At 52.4% G+C, this 16,579-nt stretch overlaps 1 protein-coding gene across 1 annotated transcript; it reads right to left on the reverse strand.

Moving 5' to 3' along the window:
• Positions 1 to 16: 16 nt before the first annotated feature.
• RSPH9 (radial spoke head component 9) lies at positions 17 to 16,533 on the reverse strand. The gene is made up of 5 exons (XM_058554293.1): positions 14,329 to 16,533; positions 10,613 to 10,778; positions 8,058 to 8,187; positions 7,460 to 7,606; positions 17 to 641 (listed from the first exon to the last, which is right to left on the reverse strand). The coding sequence occupies exons 1-5, from the start codon at positions 14,553 to 14,555 to the stop codon at positions 481 to 483; spliced, it is 831 nt and encodes a 276-aa protein (XP_058410276.1). The 5' UTR covers positions 14,556 to 16,533; the 3' UTR covers positions 17 to 480.
• Between the last annotated feature and the right edge of the window lie 46 nt (positions 16,534 to 16,579).

Consider the following 16,579-nt stretch of genomic DNA (forward strand, 5'->3'; position numbering starts at 1 on the left):
GCTCACTGCTTGGGAAGGGGTGGGGGGTGCCTTGAGCCCATTTCCAGCCAGTTGCTGAGCTCTTGTGATGGGCTATATGAATGCAACTGGAGGGAGTTCATGGGCCAAACAGGTTCCCATTCTCTTTATTGATAGCTGTTAGCTCTTCAGCCTGGGGGGCTGCAAGGAGGTGAGTTGGGCTGCCTGGCCTACATGCAGCTCTTATCTGAGTCCAAGAGGGTGCCTTCCTCAAAGGGCTTCTGGCTGTCACCTTCTCCCGCTGCCATTTCCACCCACCATCATCTCTCTCATTAGCACATTCCAACCCTCTGCCACTTGCTTTAGAGCTGGCTCTTCCAGCTCAGTGGTCCTTTCCTCAGAACCTGGATACCAGATGGAGGTGGAGATGAGGGGAAGCAGCAGGACAGAACAGACCAAATTGACTGAAATTTATGAAAATAATGTTTAGACTCTACAAAGCAATCCCTGGCTGGCCCTCTCCTACAGCATGAAGGGCAAGTCTATGTTCTTCTCACCGGTGCCCACGTAGATGTAGCCACAGTTCTTGGTGCGGGGAGCGTGGTAGAAGGTAAGGCCTGGCCAGAGCAGACTGCGCAGGACCACCAGGGCGTTGCCCCTCTCCATCTGGATGCTCCAGGACCCTGGGAGGAGGCGGGCAGGAGGCAAGGCCTGGGTGCTCTGGAGCTGGAGCTCTGCTGGGTGTGCAGAGGCCCCCAGCTCCTTGGGCAACCAGGCCTGGGTGCTAAGGTTCCACTGGGAAAAGGGAAGACAATTTAATTATCCCTGTGCTTTACTCCTCCTGATTGCCTCTTAGCCATTTCACTGCTCATTAAAACCACTTCCAGAGGGAGGGCAAAGGAAATGAAAAGAGGTGAAACTCAAACCAGTCCGTTTTGTTCCTGTCAGCAAATCTAGTTAAAGGTTGAGTGGGGGAGGAAGCTGAATCCACAGGCAGAGGGGAGTTGGGGCCAGACTAGGGGAGACTCCAGGCTCCCGTGCCCTAAACCAGGGGTAGTCACCAGTGACCTTCAGTCCTAGTGCCATTTGCCCCTGCTTGCCATTTTGTTCTCTCTTCCCCAGTCCCAGAAGCCTCTGCTCTGATAGGGAGTAGACCTGACCAGGGGCTCACATGGAAGTTTGGCCGTTTCAGGTTTCCCAGCTCAATAGCCCTCTCTGGCAGCTGGTAGACTGGGAGCCGTCTTGGCTGGAGGGGACTTGAGTGCAGCTAACGAGCCTTTGTCTGTCCCGGATTTTGCTCCCTAGACGAGCAACCCAGCCTGGGGCTGAGTTGTGCAGCCTTGAGGACTTGGTGGGAAGGGCCTGATCCAGCTCCAGAACCGAGGGAGGGAGCTGCTGTGTGGGAGGAAGGAGCCTGGGAAAATCGCCTCTGGATGCAGATCTGGAGCTTCTATTCCCCTGCGCGCTGAGGCCTCTCCCTGGCCCAGCCGCAGCTCTGTTCCAGGCCCCGCCAGAAAGGCAAATGCTTTGAAGGTTTTGGTGTTGGACCAGCCTGTGATGCACTGAGCTTCGCTGAGGCCTTCATCGGCTGCCAGCTCAGCCCGGCTGCTTGGCTCCCACTGCCCCAGCTTCCCACAGGCCGCCTCCAACCGTGGCCCACCCTGGTCACTCCACACCCAGCAGCCTCACAGCTCAGTCCCACCCACCGGGGGCCACCCTGCATCCAAGAGATGTGACGGCCAGGAACCCCTGGCCCTGTTGGCAGCTCAACCCTGTTCAGGGTCTGTCACCTGCCCAGGTCAAAGCCAGAGCTTTCCGGGTGCATGTAGGTCAGCTGGCCCTGGCCGCTTACAGAGAGGCTGGCTTGGAGCCCATCTCAGCACTCTGCAGTGGCCTGCAAGTGCCACCACCCATGCATGAGATGATGAAGTGGAAGCCAGTGTGGGCTTGGTTCCACTCCCCCAGGCCCACACAGTGCCAGCCAGACAGCATCAAGAGGAAAGAAGAGTGTCCCTGGGTTACCAGAGCTCTGGCTGGGGCACTACCTAAGAGGGGGTGCCTTTCCTGGCCAGAGAAGGGGGGAGTATTTCCCCTGGCTCCTACAACTTGTCTCTCTGGGTACCCGAGGCCCTCAGAGTTCTAGAGGCCCTAGCCTGTCACTTTCCTAGTCACTCATTCCAGAAAACATTGCTTAGGGGTAATGGGAGTGGGACGTAACAGAACTAAGTGTTCCCAGTTGGCTGCATTCAGCCTTTAGCCAGAAGCACAGACCCCAGGAAGGGACATTCCCTAGACCCCCTTAGTCACCCCCACCAGTGCCCAGAGGATCATCTGGAGACAGTCCCTCCCTGCCCTTGGCCACACAGCCTCTTTGAACTAAGAAAGGTCAGGCTCTGCCTCACTCCTCTCTGCCCACCCGGAGAGGGCAGCTTGCAGCCTGCCTGGGCCAAATGGAGTCCTGGAGTGCCCCAACTAGACCACTCTCATCACGTCACTGTCGCCAGCACCTTGGCACACCCCTGGGCAAGGGCTGGGTCCTGACCCCTCATACCAGCTGCCCACCTAGGGTTTGGCCACCTCTTGCCTCCAGTGGATGAGGATGCCCAGGCTCAGCAGGGGCTTCCCCCTCGCCCAGCCCTAGAGAGCAAGGAGAAACTGTCAAGGATGCTAGAGAAATGCAGTGACCCCACCAGGGCAGGGGGCAGTGCCAAGCAGGCCTAAGAGTGCTGGCAGAGTATAGAAGCGGCATGTGAGGGGCACGCCAGCCAACAACACTGCCTCCCTCCCTCCCTCCCTTGCATTCCTGTCACACTCCTGTCCTCTCCTTGTCCCTGGCTCAGCTGGTCGCCCAGGAAACACACAGACTCCCAACGTGCCAGGAGTCACGTAGCATCTACCTGAGAAGCCAGGCACTTGCTGTCACCTTCACCCACTTGTCTTACTGCAACTGCTAGAAAGGCTTGGGCCCAGCCAGCTGCTGCTGCCGCCTCTAGGACTCCAGGGGAAGCAGCCTCCTGCGGCCCTTGTGTTTCAGTTCACAGCCCCTGGTCTCCCCCAAGTCTCCCCAAACCTCCCCTCCTGCCCCCTGGCAGCCAGTCTTCTCCACAAGCTCTGTTGTTTGAAGATGTGGTGGGGAACAAGCTGGTAAATCAGGAATGGGGCCTCCTGCAATCAGTAGGAAGTCCTCCTGGGTTTCCTGGGCCCTTGGGGTCTCACCCACCTTGCTAGTGTGGAAACCTCAGGCTAGGGTATGCTTATCATAATTACATTCCCCTGCCCTCCAGGAAGAAAGTCAACAAAGTTCTTATATTAAGTTTGAGGGGGAGAGTGGGCCAGGCTGGGGATCAGGGCTGTCCAGTGGCAGCAGATAGCTTAAACCCTCTTCTCAGACTGGCACCACATAACTTGTCACACCACAGAAATGGCATGGGTACCTTCTCAGAGCGGCCACTCTCCCCACACACACCAGAACGACAAGGTAGGGTCAAACCACGTAGAGTCTGGCGGGGTGGGGCGAGAGGCAGAAGAGTGCCCTGTCTAATTGATGGCCTGTCTGGACCAGGCCAGGCCCAGGTCCAGAAGGCTGAGCACCTGTCAGCCAGGCTTCCAAGGAACTGGGTGGGAGGAGCCACCTGCACACACCGACAAGATCCTGGGCCCCTTGTTCCCACCACTCTCCAATGCTCCTGTCTTCTCCGTCCCCCATCCCCTCCCCAGCCACCACGACCACCACCTTTTAAAGGCTGGTTTCTAGGCAGGGAGGCCCCTTGCTGCCCTCTGCTGCCTGAACTGGGCATTGCTGCTGAGAGCTTGCTTGTGCTGGAACCCCAGAGGCCCTGTGCCTGGCAGTTCCTGAGGTTTGCCAGCTCCAGCCCGAGGCGGAGCAAGGACAGGAGCTCTGCCCTCTGCCCCTTGCGCTCTGCTTCCGTCTCAGCTCTGCCTGCCCCTCTCTGCTTCCCAGGACACCACTGACTTTGTTTTTGAGGCAGCTTCTATTTCACATTTCTACTTCCCATCCTCTGTCTCATTTGATCTTCCCAGGTCTCTGTGAGGCAAGGACAGCATCTGTCTTGTTCACAACGGCATCCCCAGTGCCTGGCACATAGTGGCTGCTCAGTGGCTATTTGCTGATGGAGTGAAAGGTTAAGGAGCATTGAATGGCAGAGTACTACCTAGAAATCTGGCCTCCTGACCTGGTGCTCCATATGTCTCACCTGGCTGCAGCCCAAGCTCAGAGAACTCTTAGCTGTTGCCCTGCGCCCACCAGGACTATGGCTCTGCCGCCAAAGCTACCCACTCCCAAAAACTCAGCAGACCGCAGGACACGACAGGACAGCTTAGAAGGGCATGAGTGGCCCAGGCAATATCCCTCCCTATCCTCTCCTCAGCCAAGGCTGGCCCAGGGTCAAACTGCCGAGCAACTGGCCCACCTCCATGGGCACAGAGAGCAGGAGTCCCAGGGACAGGGCCAACCTAAACCATACCTGCTCATAGGTGACATGAAGTCCCCCTGAACAACTGCCTCAGACCCAGAAAGGAAACAATGATCCTACCTCGGCAGAAAATAGCTGCCAAATTCCATCTCTCCAGCCAGTGCTGGTGTCCCAAGGATTTTGGCCTCTCTTAGCAGCCCAGCCCATTCCGGCTGCTGTCTGCCTAGCAGGGCAGCCTCCCAGCAGCTCCTTCTGCTCTTTGACTGGCAGATGAGGAAGGGAGTCTGGAAGCAAAATCAGAGTGTCTGCTCTCCCCCGACCATCCACACTTCCACCCTCACACCACGGCCCCTGCCAAGCCATCGTGAGAAAAAGCTGGGCCGGACTTCCTGGAGGCTTTCTGGTGATGGATCTGGGAGGAAGGGAGCTGGAGGCCCAGAAGCTGTAAGGTTTCCCAGGGTCAGGCCAGGAGCATCCCTCCCCTCAGGCCCACATGCCCAGGAGGTACCAGAAGCCCTCAGCTCCCAAGGCTCCAGCACTGAGGACAAAGCAACATGCAGGGGTGGACTGGGATGCTGAACGTCAGTGAGTCCTTCAGCCCTGAGGCCCACCAGTAGGGCAAGATGTCTGGGCCTCAGGCCACTGCAACTCACCCACCTCCCAGGCCCAGATCCTGTTCCTCCCAGGGGCCTGATGAATTCACTTGCCAACTGGACACATCACTGTGGCCCCAGCATCCTTTAGGAAGACCCCCAAAGCTCCATAACTTACTCTGCTGCAGGAGAGACAGCTGCCTCTTGTGTCCCCTTATTCCAAATGGCAGAGCAGACAGGGTGGATAGGGTTCCTTTAGGAAGACTTCGCTGGGTCCCCACACCCCATCTAGGCCCGGCTTTGGTCTAGCACCCTCCTCGCCCCTTGCACTGCACAGAGGACAAGGCTCTAAGGGGGAGAAGGTGCTCTTGTGTGAGCCCTCCTAATCACGCAGCACTGTGGAGGGAGGGCCTCCTCCGCCCGCCCTGGAGCATCCAGCTGGGTGTGAGAAGGCTCGGAAGTCAGCACCCAGCAGAGCTTTCCAGCCACACCCTGAATCAGGGAGGCAGGGCTGCTGCCCCCAGATTAGGGACATTAAGAAGACTTTTCTCAGCCCACCACTGAGCCCCTGGCGCTGGGTCCCACCACCACAGGGTTGCTGGCTCCATTTATCAACCGGGGATGTGCAGCCCCCTCCGGCTCCTGGCCAGGCTGGGAGCACAGCGTTGGAGGAGATAATAGGAGTCTGGAAAGTGTGCCTGATGGATGAGAAATGCCCCAGCCCCTATAAACCTTCTTTATCTCCCCACGGGTCCAGGAGCCCCTTTCTATGCTCAAGGAGGCTTGACTTGGGCTCCCCCTTGTGGTGGAGGCCAGAGTAGCCATTCCTTGCTGGCAGCGCTGACCCACTCAGGACCCATCATCTGGCCCCTGGGGCACTGCAGTAGCCCTGAAGTGGCCTCCAGATCCCTGGCTTGCCCTTTCCCCATCCATCCGTGCACCACTGCCTTGTTATCACAGACCTGCTCACAAGCCACCAGGTGTGCCTACTGCCTTGGTCTAGGCCTCCTACCCCTTGGCCTTCTAGGCCCTCCCAGGCCAGCCCAACCCACCTTTAAGGCCTTATTAATCTTTATTTGAGTCCTTACTATGTGTTAGGCACCGTTATGAGCATTTTGTACATGTTAACTCATTTAATTCTCATAATAACCCAGTGAGGTGGAAAATATTCTTCTCCTTTTAGAAATGAGGAAATTGAGGCACAAGGAAATTGAGGGACTTACCCAAGGTCACGCAGCTAGTAAGTGGTTGATTCCAACCCAGGCTATCTAATTCCAGAGCCCTGGACTTGAACCACCCCTGCCATCCCACTCCCTTCTGAGTTCCAGTCCGACAGAGTGGCTCGTTGCTCCTCAGAAGTATTCCCCTAGGGGTTGGGGTGACTGTTGTCCTGCTGTTCTCACTGCCACTTAAAAGGAAACACCATCTACTTGACACCACAGTTCATGCCAGAGCCCTGGAGTCTAGCACTCGAACACTTACTGTGTCCTTGGGTTTAACTCTCTGAACCTCTATTTCTTCATCTGTAAAATGGGGATGATAATCGTGTCTACCTCATAGGTTGGCTGTGAAGATTAAGATGAAATAAGGCAGGGAGAGGGCTGAGTACAGTGCCTGGCACACAATAAGCAGTGTCATTGCTTTTATGAGTTGTTATTATCATTATCATTGTCACTGTCATCATCAACAACAGACCCCTCCAGTTCACAGAACATGTTTGCGTGGGGCGGGAAAGAAGCAGGGGCACTGAGTCAGTGCCTTGGGTCTGGCCCCCAATTTCCCAGAGCCTGGCACCTGTCCTGGGTACAGCATCCAAGCAAGAGCCTCTTCCCAGGACACGCTCTTCTGTACTGGCGAGGCTCAGGGGAAGGAAATGGGGTCTCTGTGACCCCACCACCAAGTGCTGGGTGTGTGCCTGGGTGTGTACCTGGGCCCTGAAGTACAGGAAAGCCTCTGAAGCTATACGTTTTAAGATTAAAAAGTACCACACACATAGCAGGATGCAAATGGACAGAACTCATTTCCTTAGCAAGTGGTTAGCTAGTCAGTCAATCAGCACCCACTCACTGAGCACCAGCTGTGTGCCAAGCACTGGATCTAACCCCAAAACTAACAGTTGAGACATATGTACGGCTAGTATCTTCAGGGGTGTTTTCAGAGATGTTTGGGGGAAGATTCCCAACCTGCCTCCATCCATGATTGATAGGAAAATCAAAAGAGACACTGAGAGACTTCCTGTCTGTGGAAGCATATGGAAGACAATCCTTCCTTTTGTCCACACACATTTACCAACTCTTTGCTATGACCTGAGCCCTGTACTGGGCCCTGGGGAAGCCCCACCCTCAAGGGCCTACAGTGAACCACCAATGCCCACCCAGGCCCTTGGTTCCACTCTCAGAGAAGAGTGGCAGGAGGCATGGCCCACTGCTCTGACTTAGGGGCAAATCCAGTGTCCTCGAAGTAATAGACTGTTACCTTTGGGGATGTCATGCTCCAAGGAGTCCAAGAAGTCCAGGGAGGGGTCCAGGTCGGCCTTCTCAAGCAAGGTCTTGTTCTTCAGCTCAACAGGCTCCCTGAAGTGGAAGTAGGAACTGAGCTTCTTGGCTTCGGACAAGGACAGTCCTAAAAAGAGACAGCAGGTAGGAAGGGATGGTCAGCGCCAAACCCCACAGCCCCCTTTCTCTGTACATGGGGACCACATGGAGGGGACCACAGAGAACTGAAGGGAGAAAAGGCAGTAATGTTCCCTCAGCCCAAACTTGGCCCAGATCCTGCAATGAGGAGGAACCAAAGAGGAGGAAGGTGGGAAGAGGCAGGGACCCATGCAAAGCCCTGGGCCCCAGATAGCCAAATGCTCTCCCACCCTCAGGCAGAAAAGAGTCACTGTCCAGTGACCAGGTAGCCCTTGCCAACCACCCATGCCAGGCCATTGGGCCATCCTCCCAAGTGATGTGGCCACAACTATTCCTTCTCTGAGGAAGTGGGCAGGTTTCCCTGGACTCCTAGACATGTGTCTGACTATGCTTGGGAAGAGACGCCCTCCTGCCCTTGAGAGAGGCCCCAGAGAACTCACCTTCAAAGGTCCGATTGACATGGATGGGTCCAAAAGGAGTCTTAAAGAGGGCGCCTCGGGGAATGACAGCCACAGCCTTGTCAATCTGGTCAATGATGGACACCAAGCGGGTCTCTTCCTTGATCTGGACCTGAGAAGACAGGAGATGAGCCATCCTGTCAGGGCACTGTGCCCACTCACCCCTGGTCCAAGGGCATGACCATCTGACGTGGGTCACCACAGTGTAGATGCCAGGTCCATGGAAAATCACTGGCTAAGCGAGCCCTCCCTGTCTTTCCCATCAAGATTTTCTTTCTTTCTTTCTCTTTTATTTATTTATTTATTTTTTTTTCTGGTGAGGAAAATTGGCCCTGAGCTAACATCTATTGCCAATCTTCCTCTTTTTGCTGAGGAAGATTGGCTCTGAGCTAACATCTGTGCCCATCTTCCTCCATTTTTGTATGTGGGACACCGCCACAGCATGGCTTGATGAGTGGTGCGTCAGTCCACAACTAGGATCCAAACCTGTGAACCCCGGGCCACCAAAGTGGAGCTCGTGAACTTCACCACTACGCCACCAGGCCAGCCCCATCTTTCTTTCTTTTTTAAATTGGTAATACATACTGGTAGTGCAATATTTAAAACTCCAAAAAAAAAAGCAGTCTCTCTCACCCCATCCCTGGTGCCCCAATTGCCCTCACTTGGGGCAACCACTGTTAACAGTTTCTTATGTACCCTTCCAGAAACATACCATCCTATCATCATATTTAAGTGCTGCTTATTTTGCCTTTTTAAAATACAAAAGCAATCATGCTTACTGTAGAATATTTGGTAATATAGAAATATTTTACACATACCTAAGAAAATCAAAACCACTCATAATCCCACCTCCTAAAGATAGTCACTGATAACATATACTTCCTTCCATTCTTTTTTTCTATGTATATATGTAAAGCAAAATTTTATGTAGTTTCATATCCTGCTCTTTGACTTAATACTATTTCTCAAGCATCACCGCATATTATAATATCTCTACACAGATGAAATTTGGTTACCATCCATATGAAGGGCAACCCTAAACTAAAGGACTTCACAAAGATGTTTAGGAAAAAGCCGCATGTGACAGGGAAAACATGTCACCAGGAGTCCCTAGAGTCACTCGGCCACCTATTTTCCATGGGCTGCCTACCAGAATTGTCTGCAAAGGAGGAGATGGAAACTAATACTTAATAAGTGCCCAGGCCAGGGGCCTTAAATATGTCACCTCATTTAATCTGCACAAGCCTGCTAAGTAAATATAATTATCCCAATTTTACAGAAAATAAAACTGAGGGAAAGTTAAGTTTGTCAGGTGGGAAGGGCAGGGGTTGCAGCTGAGGCATCACAGACCTGGAGCCAGACTTTTTGCATCACCCAGGCTCGAGTGCAGAGGCTGGACTTTGAATTCTGAGTTTGTCTAGTTTCAAAACTTGGGCTCTTTATTTTTGACCTAGCAATTCCATTTCTAGGAATTGATCCTTCAGATAGACTCCACACATTGGAAATGACGTCTGTACAAGGTCATTCATCATGGCCCTGCTTGTCAGAACTAAAACGTGAAAACCTACATTTCCATGAATAAGACACTGGTTAAATTATGGTACATTCACACAACGGTAAAAAGAATGGGAGGCTCTTTAAGGTACTGAGAAAGAAAGATCTCCAAAATGTATTGTTAGGTGAAAAAAACAAGGTGCAGAACTGTGTGCATAACGTGCTGCCATTTGTTTTAGTTTTTTTAAGATAAAAAGAGACTACAGTCATGCGCCGCATAACGTTTCGGTCAGTGATGAACAGCATACACGATGGTGGTCCCATAAGATTAGTACCATTAGCTTAGATATGTGGTAAGCTACACCATCTAGGTTTGTGTAGGTACATTCTATGATGTTTGCACAATGACGAAATTGCCTAACGACACATTTTTCAAAACGTATTCCCATTGTGAACCAACACATGACTGTATGTAGAGGTAAGGTATTTGCTGAGCTTGTATTCGCATCAAACGTCTCTGGAAGCAGAGCTTCTCACACTAGAATGTGTATGCGAATCCCCTGGGAATGTGTTAAAATGCAGATCCTGATGTTACCGATTATTCTGCATTTCTAACTCCCAGGGCATGGTGATGCTTCTAATCCAGACTGCGCTTTGAGTAGCAAGATTTGGACACAACACACACGCAAAAAGATTACATTCATGTGCCCCAGAAAGAGGGCCTGGATGACTGGTGGACAGGGCTGGGAGGCAAACTTTACTATATTCCTTTTTGTACCTTCGAATTTTGAACCGTGTGGATGTATTATCTAGTAAGATAAAAATTGATACAAACATATAAGAGCCTGTGCACATTCCCTTACCCTAGAGCACAGCACAGACCCCTTTTCCCAGCCCCTGCCCCAGAGCCAGGCTCCCGCAAGAGCTGCCCATCCACCCTCCACCCTGTGGCTCTGGAGCTGTGTGTTATGTTGTTGCCACCAGAGTTTCTACTGGGCTAGGGCTGGCCCAGGCCCTCTTCCTTCAGGCCCTCCTTCACTCACCACCACTTCTTCCTCAAAGACCTTTTCGCCCTCGTGCACCTTCTGCAGCTGGGTGTGCTCATACTCATGCGAGGGGTCCCCCATGAAGCGGCCCTTCACCACAGACGTCTGCATCGCCATCTCCTCTGTGGCAGGGGGCAGGAGGCTCCACTCCATGCAGTTCAGGCTGCCAACAACACCCGCATCACCCCGGATTCCAGCTCCCCCTCGCCCTCAGGTCCCACCACCGCCCCTTCTCCCAAGGGGTGAGGCCCAAGAAAAGCTGCATAGTTTTCCCCTTAGAAGCCCCAAGTGCCCTTAGTGCACCCCACCCCCATATGTGACGCAAATTCAATTCTATTTTTTTTATTTTTGTGAGGAAGATCAGCCCTGAGCTAACATCCGATGCCAATCCTCCTCTTTTTGCTGAGGAAGATTCGCCCTGGGCTAACATCCGTGCCCATCTTCCTCTACTTTATATGGGATGCCACTACAGCATGGCCTGACAAGCAGTGCGTCAGTGTGCACCTGGGATCCGAACCTGCAAACCCCAGGCTGCTGAAGCGGAGCGCGCGCACTTAAGCGCTATGCCACCGGGCAGGTCCCTCAATTTTATTTTTTAAAAAGGTCACAAAAGCTTCACATATGCCGAAATCCCAAGAGCTTCTTCCTAGATTTCTATACTGTGAGATTCCAGATGAGTTTCTGGAAGCTGAAGTTTCCTTATTTGCAGGTGTCTCTGCTTTGGTGGGCCCCAGATTCGTGCTCAGCCTGCCTACTGAGCCAGCAGCACAGCCCCCCCCCCCCCCCCCCCCCCCCCCCCCCCCCCCCCCCCCCCGTTTCTCAAGAAAGCCCAACCCAGGATCAAGGACCTCCCCTCCTCTGAGGTCTCCAGGAGCACTCGCCAGCCTGGTCCCTTCTTTCTCACTTCCTGCCAGGAGAGGATGTCCTCCCACTCCTCTCTAATCCACTCAGGGCCTGTGTCCCCAGCCCAGTCTCTGCTCATCTTTTCACCCTTCATTCTCCACTGGCTCCTTCTCAACATAAAAACTTTTCAGCTTTCTAAAACAATAGCCCTCAAATCTATGCCTCTCCAGAAAATGACCTTTTCCTGTCCCTCCCTTGTCTTCCCGAACTCTGAACAACAACCTCAGAACAATAATTTGCCCTATGGGAGCCCTTCCTCCCCCTTGCTTTCACTCTTTGCCCACTGCACGTGATTCTGCCCCCACCACCCAAGAGACTGCTTAGGAGAAAGTCATCCATGGGACCTAAAAGCCAACAGATGCATTTCCATTTCTATTTCCTGTGACACCTCCCTCTCCCTCCTCCAGTGTCCTAAGTATTTGCAGGGATCTATCCTCACCCCCTCTTTTCTCTCTGCAGTCTCACCCACCTGACTCAGCCACTCACTCACAGAGCCCCAGCTACTGCCTAGTCAGTGTCCAGAATCCATCCACCTCCACTGCTTCCTCCCTGGTCCAAGCTATCATCTACTCTTGCCTAGATATTGCAATAGCCTCCTAACCGGTCTCCCCACTTCCAGACCTGCTCCCTTTTCAGTCTAGTTCCCACCCAACTGTTAAAACCTAAGCCAGATCATGTCTCTGTGCAGAAACTTCCAATGACTTCCCATTAAACCAACTATTTCCAATGCCCCATGAAGCCCTGCGTGATTGTGTCCGGTCCCTTACCTCTCTGACCCCATGTCCTACAATGCTCCCCCTCACTCATTCCTCTCTAGCCACACTAGCCTCTCTGGGGCTTCACAAACACCCTAAGCACATGTCTGCCTCAGGGCCTTTGCACTTGCCTGGAATTCTCTTTTCTCCGATAAATATATAGCTCATTCTCTCAGTTGCCTCTGGTCTCTTCTCAATGGTTACCTTATCAGAGAGGCCATCCCTGACCACCAAATAGGGCCCCATCCTGTGTTCTCTCTCCCCCTTGGCACTTAGCACCAGCTGGCATGTAATACATGAGCGTGTTTATTTATTGTCTGTCTCCCCTCCCCTTACACACATACTACAATGTAAGCTTCATGAAGACAAGGGCGTTGTCTCATTTACCATTGAATTCCTGGCACCTAGATCAATGCCTGGCACATAGCAGGTGCTGAAGAAACAAAAACTTATGGGAAAAAAATAAAATGAGTCCCAAATCACTATCTTCAGTCTAAATGTTTCTTCTGGACTACAGATCTGTACTTGAATATGCCTCCTTATCACCCTGCCCCACAGGCACCTCATGCCAGATTCACTAGGTCTTCCCTAGTCCTGTTCCCCGAATCCTCTCCCAGTGAGTGGTGCCAGCACCCACCCAGCTGCCTAAGCTGGAAGAAGAGGTCAACTTTGACCTCTTCCTCACCTTTCCCCCATTCAATCAGTCACAAGTCCTGCCAGTTCTATCACTTAAATCTTTCCAACCTATCCTCTCCCCTCCATTCCCTCAGCTACCTCTTCCTTCCAGTCCCCCTCGTCTGGACACTGCAAGAGACTCCTAAATGCTCACCCACTTCCAGGCCATCCTGCCCACTCAGATCTGAGCAGGCTTTTCTTGCTTAAAGCTCCTCAATGGCTCCCCACAGCCTGCAGACAAAGTTCAAACCCCTTGGCTTCTCCATCCAGTTCTAGTAACACACGAGGCTGCCACTGCTGTTCTCCCAAACACCCCAAACCAGCTCCAGCCAACAAGTTTGCATAACTGTTCCCTCTAATTGGCATGCCTTTCCTTCACATCTTCCTGGAGAACTCCTGATCATCGTTCAGATCTCAACGAAGTTACTTCCTTAGTAATCTTATTTAATTCCTCGCTAGAAGAATGCCCCGCTTTGGTCTCCCTTTGTATACAACTCTGTTCTAGTTTTAACACATTATTGCTGTAATTACTGGGTTACGCATCCGTCTCCCTCCTCAAGATGTGAATAACTTGGAGACAGGGGTGAGTCTTAGCAACATCTTTGTAAGCAAAGTCTAGCACAGGATGCATCCAACCAATGTTGGATTGATGCATGGATAGATAAATGAAGTTTCCATCTCCCTGTGGCCCGAAGGGACTGCTTTGTAAGATGCTGAGCTCCCCGTCGTCGCTGGGGGTAGTCAAAAAGAAGCAGGATGGTCCTGTATGGTACTGTCCAGGGAATTTCCTCCAGTTCTACATCCCTTCTCTCTCTTTCCGCGCTCGTTCACTGCTTCCTAAAGCGCCTCCTGCTGTGAGCCAACAGCCAACAACTCCATCGAAGATGCTTCTGGACCCGCTTCCAAACAGCACCGCACCACCCCCAGGGGCTTCTCTGACCCTTCTCCAACGTGAGCTCTTCAGAATGCCAGGCCGGGCTCTGGCTTGCGCCTGGCTTCTACTCCAGGTCTCCATTCTCCAGGAACTTTCACCTTGCTCCGCCTGTGTTCCTGACTGTGCCTCTATTATAAACCCACCGGCCTCTAAATTTCTCTTGCACCCCGCCCCCTACGCCTGGAGCGTGGCCTCCCAGGGCCCCGCCCTCTTGGACCCCGCCCACCATTTCCCCGCCCCCTCAGGCTAGCTCTGTACTCGGGTCCCGCTTAATCCTCAACCTGCTCGTTCGGTCCCGGGCCGCGCCTCTCAGGCCCCTCCCCATTCCCTCCTCCTCGGACCCTGTCAACCCGCGTCTTCCACCCCGTAGGCGCCGCCCCTCCCGGCCCCCCCGACCCTCCCTTCAGCATCCCGCTGCGGCCTCGGCCCCTGGGCGCCGCCTCCACCTGTAGAGTGTCTTGCGCGGTGCGAGCTGGTCCTCGCTCAGGCCCTGAGCGATGTAGTAATCGGCGACGAGGCCGAGGATGCGGCCCCAGAAGAGGACCCGATCGTAGCGGTAGTCGCGCTTAACCAGCATCAGGGAAGTAAGCAGTGAGGCCCGACGGTCCGGACTGAGGCCCTGCCCACTGCCGGACGCCAGCTCCAGAGACAGCAGAAGGCTCTCAGCGTCCATCGCCCCGGCGGCTCTGCTCAACGCCCGCCAGGTTGCTAGGAGAAGCCGGCTCCATGGAAACCCAAAGCTCCGCCCTTCCGCCAGACAGGGAGCAGGATTCCAGCCACCTGACCGCCTCTGGCCCAGCCCTCTCGGGTCGTCTGGCCAGCCCCTCTCCTCACGGAGCCTTTCCAAAAAGTCTGGGCATACATATACTAGTTCCCGCTCTCTTCCTTTCCGGAGTTGGAGACCGGATATGTTCAGTTGTCACGGCAACAGGGCGATTTCCCCAACAGAGACAGGCTACAGCGAGGGGTTGGAGCTTCCAACTCCCTTATCCTTGAGACCCCCAGTGGATGCCTGAAACCACGGATAGTACCGAATCCTAGATATACTATGATTTTTCATATACATACATACCTAGGATAAAGTTTTATAAATTACACACAGAGGAGCTGGCCTATTGGCGCAAGCGGTTAAGGGCATGCGTTCGGCTGTGGGGGCCTGGGGTTGGCTGGTTGGGATCCCGGGGTCGCACCGCTTCTCAGGCCATGCTGTGGCGGTGTCCCATATAAAGTGGAGGAAGATGAGCACCAATGTTAGCTCAGGGCCGGTCTTCCTCGGCAAAATGAGGAGGATTGGCAGATGTTAGCTCAGGGCTGATCATCCTCACAAAAAAAATAAATAAATAATAAATTACAGAGATTAACAAAAAACTAATAAAATAGAACAATCATAACAATATACTGTAAAAAAATTATGTAAATGGGTGGTATCTCGCTCTCAAAATATCTAACTGTACTGTACTCACACTTTTTATGATGATTTGAGATGATACAATGCCTACATGACAGGAGGAAGTGAGGGGAATGAGGTGGGCATTGTAAAGTAGCGTCAGGCTACTACTGACCTGAGGACAGATTCATTTGCTTTGCAACTGACCACCACCGGTAACTGAAACAGCAGAAAGCAAAACCGCAGATAAGGGAAACTACTGTATTTTTGCCTTTCCTGAGCCCTTCCACATAGCTGACATTTATTGAGTCCTCACCATATATGCAGGGGAGCTTGGGAAGACAAACAATAGTGACACTAGCTGTATTATTTCACTGCAGTCGTGTCCCTTCTTGGCCTCAGATTTATCTGTGAAGAAAAGAGTCTGAGATCCTCTTTGCTCTAAAAGTCTAGGATTCTAAGATAATTAATCCCCCTTTGAGGTCTTACAGAATGGGGTCCATCCATTCCACTTTATTCAGTCTTCACCAGATGTCTCTTTATTTACCCTTCCATAGGACTATTCCACCAAAGTGGCAAATGGAGACCTAGGCAGTGGGGCAAGGTATAGAGCCACACCTTGGGAAAGCAGGGTGTGAAGAGAGGTACAAAAAGGGTGACATGTACAGACTACACTTTCCCATCAACCACCACCTACATTTACCTACCTTGGGCTCCCCACCGTTGCTTTTAGGCCCAAATGTTAGCAACAAATGAAAGACCAGAACCCCACTGCAGCTGGGGCTCTTCACCCCCTGGGCTAGAGACTACTTTTTCACATCCACCTCTTGAGTCCCCAGCCAAGGTCCAACTGATAAACAGGTACCTCAGCAAGCTTGTTGTCAGGGAAGGAGATGGGATTTATTGTTAATATTATTAACTGATCTTTTAATTTCTGGATTCCTTTGGAGAGGACTCATGAAATCAGAATGATCTGGGCCCCAATGCCAAGCCAATAGAGAACTCAGTGTCTAAATTACCAAGCTAATTACTTTGTTTTGATTGTCTAGGCATTGTTTATGAAGGCTTTTAAAAGTAGTATTTGAGGCAGCTGACTTGGCTTAATATGTCTTCCTTCTTAAACAATTTATAACTCCCTCGTTCAAAGCTCTCCATCCCCTTAGTCAGACCCCTCAGCCTGTCCCTGCCCAATGGGAGACATGGCCCTATTCCTCTTCTGTAAGGTAATATCATCAGACATAAAAATAGCAAAAATTCTAGCTGATAGAATATGCTTTAAGTGGTCACGGCACAGAAAAGAACCCAAACCT

The sequence above is a fragment of the Diceros bicornis genome, chromosome 14 (assembly GCF_020826845.1).
Source record: "Diceros bicornis minor isolate mBicDic1 chromosome 14, mDicBic1.mat.cur, whole genome shotgun sequence".
Classification (NCBI taxonomy): domain Eukaryota; kingdom Metazoa; phylum Chordata; class Mammalia; order Perissodactyla; family Rhinocerotidae; genus Diceros; species Diceros bicornis.

Excerpts from the sequence above, each read along its gene's own strand:
- RSPH9 (XM_058554293.1), bottom strand. The coding sequence starts at position 14,555 with ATGGACGCTGAGAGCCTTCTGCTGTCTCTGGAGCTGGCGTCCGGCAGT. Across the intron at positions 10,779-14,328 it reads CCGCGCAAGACACTCTACAG|CCTGAACTGCATGGAGTGGA; the intron begins GTGGAGGCGGCG and ends TGTTGTTGGCAG. Across the intron at positions 642-7,459 it reads GGAGCATGACATCCCCAAAG|GGTCCTGGAGCATCCAGATG; the intron begins GTAACAGTCTAT and ends GCCTCCTCCCAG.